Consider the following 6,255-nt stretch of genomic DNA (forward strand, 5'->3'; position numbering starts at 1 on the left):
TCAATGATTTTCTTTCTATCCAGGCTATATGGGTTTCAAGTATGAAGCTCAATAGCAGTACCTCCTAGAACAATCAATTAAGCATTTGGTTGAGAAAGCAAATGAATAGGAAGAATAGTAAAAGCCAAATTAAACAGGACAAGACTTCCATAATGTTCCCTGTCTTCTCCTACTTCCAATGTCCATCCCATTTGCCTTTCTGAGTGAGGATTGATCATCTTACCCTAGGTCCTCCTTGTTATTTAGCTTCTTTAGGACTATAGATTTTAGTATGTTTATCCTACATTATATGGTTAATACCCACTTATAAGTGAATATATATCATATGTGTCTTTCTACTCCTGGGTTACCTCACTCAGGATGATCTTTTCTAGTTTCAAACATTTGCCTGCCAATTTCATGATTTCCTGTTTTTAATAGCTGAGTATTTCATTATGTAAATGTGCCATAATTTCTGTATCAATTCTTCATTTGAGGGACATCTAGGTTGTTTCCAGATTCTGGTTATTATGAGTAAAAAGACTATCCATCAGGTATCAAAGTAGATGCTGAGACTTATAGCCAAACTTTGGGCAGAGTGCAGAGACTCTTATGGAAGAAGGGGGAGATAGAAAGACGTAGAGGGGACAAGAGCTCCACAAGGCAAGCAACAGAAACAAAAAATCTGGGCTCAGAGGGTCTTGCAGAGAATAATGAATAACTGAAGAGCATGCATGGAGAGGACCTAGACCCCTGCTCAGATGTAGCCCATGGACAGCCTAGTTTCTATGTGGGTTCCCTAGTAAGGGCAGAAGGGGCAGTCACCGATATGAACTTGTTTGCCTGCTCTTTGATCACTCCCCCCTGGTAAGGTGGCCTTTCCAGGTCACAGAGAAAGAGGCTACAGACAGACCCAATGAGACCTGTTATTCTAGGGTCAGATAGTAGGGGCGAGGACCTCCCCTATCAGTGGGCTAGGGGAGGAACATATTGGGGGAAGAGGGAGGGAGGGTGGGACTGGGAGGACATGAGGGAGAGGTCTATAGCTTCGATTCAAAGTGAATAAATAGTAATAAATAATAATAATGATAACAAAAAATAAAAAGACTTCCAGAATGTACTTACACATAGAACCCTACATGTTGTTAATCCAACTCAGAGACCATTATTCTAAATATTATAGCTAGCTCTTGTTGGGTTTGTAGTTTAAAATGTGTTATTTAATAATGACAACTCAGTTTAAATATTGAATAAGTGAGGTTTGGGTAAGTGGGAGTGGGAACAATGATGCCCAGGTAGTGTGAACCAATACACAACTTTTCCCAGAGTCCTTATTCTGACCAATGCTGTGTCTTCCCTCCAGAACAGTGTCTGTTGGTTATGTACTTCTCTTCTGCCTCTGTTGTCCTTAGGCATTTATTGTGCACATCTCTTAATTTGTTACAAAACATGAAATTGAATTTGGGACTATAAAGGCAATAAACCTTCATTTAGATCAAATTAAGACCAATGAACTTGAAAACCACTCACCTAGATGAGAGTTGAAATAATAGTGATTACTTGTATTGGTATGAATAAGTTACTTATATCTCTGTTTCATAATTTGAATAAATACGATAACTAATCAGTCTTAAAATATTACTAAAAGGATTCAAAGAGTAACTGAATTGTCTAGAGTAGTTTCCATGTGAATACCATAGATTTATAAGATTTTACTAGACTAGAGGAAGCTGAATGTTTTCAAATATATTCATTTCAGATAATAAGTCTGAGAAATTCATTATATATTCTACATATTAGTTTATAAGCAAAATTTAAAAACTGCTATAAATATTCTTCAGTAAAATATTTAATATAGATAATTATAACCAATAAAACATATTAAAATTATTGTATTGTATGATTAATTAATGGCATAATTATAATGCAGATAATTAAAATGTTCTTAGATATGTAAATTTATAAGTATAAATTACGCCATAATTATGTATTTACAGATTTAAATATTCCTAATTTCATTTGATTTATATATTTTAAAATTCCAGTTAGCTTTACCATATCCTAAATAGGATCCAACTAGAAAAAAAATGTTTGCTAAAATAACTATCACTTGAATGTGCAAGATATATTTATAAATGTTTATCTGCTTATTTATTTACATTTAAGAGGTTCCATTTCATTTAAGTTTATATGTGATATAATAATTGTACTCATTTCTGGGGTCTATACATGTGTTGAGTTTGTATTGATAAAACGAAGCTAATGCACTATGTTCATTTTCCCCCATTCTTTATAAAAGATACAGCGGTTTATTTTGAATTACTTTCACTGCACTGTAGCACTATAGCACAAGAGTTTATTCCTCCTGACTGTTTTCCTTGCTTATTATTGAGACATTCTGTAGCCATTCTTTCCGCTTTCTCATCAGGCACTAGCTAATTACCATCCAGTATTCACATCAACGTTTCAAAAAAAAAAAAAAAAAAGCTGCCACATGTAAATAAACATCTGTCTTTGTCTGACTTATTTTATTGAGCACAGACTCCATTCATGCTGTGAATAGGACAGGATTTCATTCTTTCTATAGCTGAATAATATTCTTATTTGTATCTATACCACTTTTAAAAGTTATTTATTTTAAGCTAGTTGTGGTGGAGCATGCCTGTGATTCCAGCACCTAGCGAGGCAGGAAGATATTTCTGAGTTTGAGGCCAGCCTGGTCTACAAAGTGAGTCCAGGACAGCCAAGGCTACCCAGAGAAACCTTGTGTCAGAAAAAAAAGTTATTTCTTTTAGTATTGATATTATAATTACAACATTTCCTCTTTCCTTTTCTCCCCACCAAACCCTCTCATATACCATTCCTGCTCTTTTACAGAATCAGGGTCTCTTTCATTAATTGTTGATTTATATTATATTAATTATATTATATTATATTATATTATATTATATTATATTATATTATATATTGTGTCCATTCTGATTGACATAGTATCTGTTTTATCTCTCTCTCACGTTTATTGCTCCTCTGCTTGCTTACAAATTCCCTTCCTATGTTTATGTATTTTTTGAAGAACCTATACAGTAGCGGGATAACCATGCTACAATCCACAGACCCAAAGAAGGTAGGTAACAAGGAGAGCCCAGGGAGGATGCTTGGATTTCACTTAGAAAGGGAAACAGAATAGGCAGCAGAAGTGGTTGAAGATAGAGAACAGGAGAGGAACGGAGTAAGGAGGGAGCAGGTGGGGCGCAGCTGTGGGGAGAGCAGGGTGGTGCAGGGTGGAGGGATAGAGGACTTGCAGAGAGAAGAGAAACTGTGGGCAGGGGCGTTTCTGAGACAAGGGTAGGCTCCAGGGAGGATGTGGGGGAGACTCTAGCTGAGACGCCTAGCCGCAGGGATCATGGAGACTGAAGAGGCCCCTAACTAGACATTACCCTGCCTACATGATATGCAAGGATAAAGACAGAGCAGAGGTGGATGCAATGGCTAACCAACCCATGGCCCAACTTGAGACTCAAGTCATCAGAGGGAACTAGCCCCTGACACTAACACTGACACTTAACTATGCTTGCAGACAGGAGCTGAGCATAGCTGTCTTCTGAGAGGTTCCACCCAGCACAAGATTGAAACAGATGCTGAAACTCACAGCCAAAGACTGCTTATAAGTGAGTACATACCATGTGTGTCTTTCTGGGTCTGGGCTACCTCACTCAGGATAGTCTTTTCCAGTTTCATCAATTTGTATTTAATAGTCGAATAGTATTTTTTTTATTGAAACAGAAGTCTATTTTGTTTATCATTCTCTTTTTTTAATTATCTTTTCTACAGGACATCTACTAATTTCCAGATAATTGATGGAGAATTGCACAGAAGTGAGAGAGTTTATTCTTCTGGGACTAACTGATGACCCATGCCTGCAGGTCCCCCTCTTCATCACGTTCACCCTCATTTACCTCACTGATGTGATTGGAAACCTGGGGATAATAATGTTGGTTCTTATGGACACTCATCTGCACACACCCATGTACTTTTTCCTCTGTAATCTGTCTATTGTAGACTTGGGTTACTCCTCAGCTGTCACTCCCACAGTCATGTCTGAGTTTTTCAGAGGATCCAAGGTGGTCTCCTTCAATGCCTGTGCTGCACAGATGTTCTTTTTCGTAGGCTTTGCCACTGGGGAAAATTACCTCTTAGCATCAATGGCCTATGACCGCTATGAAGCAGTGTGCAAACCCCTGCACTATTCCACCAGGATGACAAGAAGTGTCTGTGTTTGTCTGAACACTGGCTGTTATGTCTGTGGTTTCTTGAATGCCATTTTTCACGTTGGGGACATATTCAGCCTCTCTTTTTGTAAATCCAATGTAGTCCATCACTTTTTCTGTGATGTCCCAGCAGTCTTGGCTCTATCTTGCTCTGATATACACCTGAGTGAAGTGATTCTTGTTTTCCTGTCAGCCTTCAATGTCTTCTTTGCTCTTCTGATTATTTTAGTTTCTTATCTTTTCATATTTATTACCATCTTGAAGATGAAATCAGATCAGGGATACCAAAAGGCTTTGTCCACCTGTGCCTCCCACCTCACTGTAGTCTCCATATTTTATGGCACGGTCATTTTCATGTACTTACAACCCAGCTCCAGTCACTCCATGGATGCAGATAAAATAGCCTCTATGTTCTACACGATGATCATTCCCACACTAAACCCTTTGGTCTACAGCCTGAGGAACAAAGAAGTCAACAATGCATTCAAGAAAGTGGTTGAGAAGGCAAAATTTTTATGTAAGAGTCAAATATAATTTTTTATTGTTCTCCCACAGTTTGTGCATTAGATAGAATTAAGCTAACTTAATTCACAGGGATGCCTGCCTAACATACTCATCTCTTCAGTAGTCTATTTTATATTGATATTTGCAAATGCATAATACACCTAAATGAGAAAAGCCAAAGAAAATTCTAATACTGAGCTTTACTTAACGTTCCTTGGTATATCTACATATATACATAATTTTAAACAGTACTGTGTGTATGTGTGTGTGTGCATGTGCGTGTGTGTGTGTGTTGTGAGCACATACAAACCTAAACATGAAATTTGGAGTATAACTAGATTTCAATAGAAATAGTTTAAATAACTGATTTGATTCAAAACATAAATTTCCTTTTTGATGTTTTTCTTTATTTTTATGACATCATACCTCCTTTTAGTATTGAATAATGTTAAATTGATTATACTACATGTATTCATGTATTAAAATATATTTGGATTGTTTCCAAATTTGGCATTCGTTAATAAAACACCCATAAACATTTATGGCTGGTTTGTTATTTCTTCAACCTCTCTGTATGTCTTTTTCATTTTTATTTAGATAACATAATCTGCATGAGAAAGAAGTAGGTTCCCCAAGAGATCTATTTTTCTTAGTCCCCAAGAAGATCCTCATGAGGCCTATTCCTCTTATGCAGAACTGAATTCAGTACACAAAATTACCTCATAGGAGTATCAGAAAGACTCATCTATTTTAATGTTTGGGAATACAGCAGTCAGTATAAGCCTCTCCAAGTTCAGTGGGAGACACAAGGTCTGAAATTTTTTTTCAGGGGATATCTTGCATGCATGCTTCCCATTTCCTGTAGAGATTTAGAGTAAGGCTGAGTTCTGTAAAAATAGGGTAATTTCACAGGCTTCCAGAAGTGAAAGACACAGAACACCAGACTAATTAAGTCAATTATGAGTATAAGAGTCCTTTAATTTTTGTCAGCAATCAAGAGCTGATTCTTTAGATTCTCTTGATGTCAAAGCTCAGGGATACAGCATTTTAAAAGGCACCTCACCCCAAATCCATAGTTACTTCAGTGTTAATTGAAGGAGAGAGTCAGAATAACATTTGCAACATTTTATTTGGCAGAAATAGTATTGTATAAATGACATGGCAAGTAATTTAGATTTAAACATTATTTTTGTGACTACGTCAGTACTACGGTCAAGGTCATGCAAATCCCAAATGTGTTGCTAAGGCAGATGTAGCTGTTGAGGGGATAGGGTAGAGGACTGAGGAGTGTCTTAGTAGACACAAGATGGAGTCAGGTCAAGATGGCCTCACCTTAGTCACTTCTTCGACTCATTCTGTATTTATAGTCTGAATACAGGTACTCTTATGCTTTATCCCGGCATATGTTCCGTTTTTATACTTTTGCTGAATTTTTGATTGATGTCTTCAAAATAACATATGCAGAGCCAAACCCTTGGCTTCTGCTGTCTATTCTATTTTAAGG

The 6,255-nt window shown here is 36.9% G+C and overlaps 1 protein-coding gene across 1 annotated transcript; it reads left to right on the forward strand.

The window, feature by feature from the left end:
* Positions 1 to 3,836: 3,836 nt before the first annotated feature.
* LOC110565857 (olfactory receptor 5B2-like) lies at positions 3,837 to 4,781 on the forward strand. Its single transcript, XM_021663629.1, has one exon. It carries the CDS (start codon positions 3,837 to 3,839, stop codon positions 4,779 to 4,781), a length of 945 nt encoding a protein of 314 aa, XP_021519304.1.
* The last annotated feature ends 1,474 nt before the right edge of the window (positions 4,782 to 6,255 follow it).

This window comes from Meriones unguiculatus, chromosome 1, assembly GCF_030254825.1.
Source record: "Meriones unguiculatus strain TT.TT164.6M chromosome 1, Bangor_MerUng_6.1, whole genome shotgun sequence".
In the NCBI taxonomy this organism is placed as follows: domain Eukaryota; kingdom Metazoa; phylum Chordata; class Mammalia; order Rodentia; family Muridae; genus Meriones; species Meriones unguiculatus.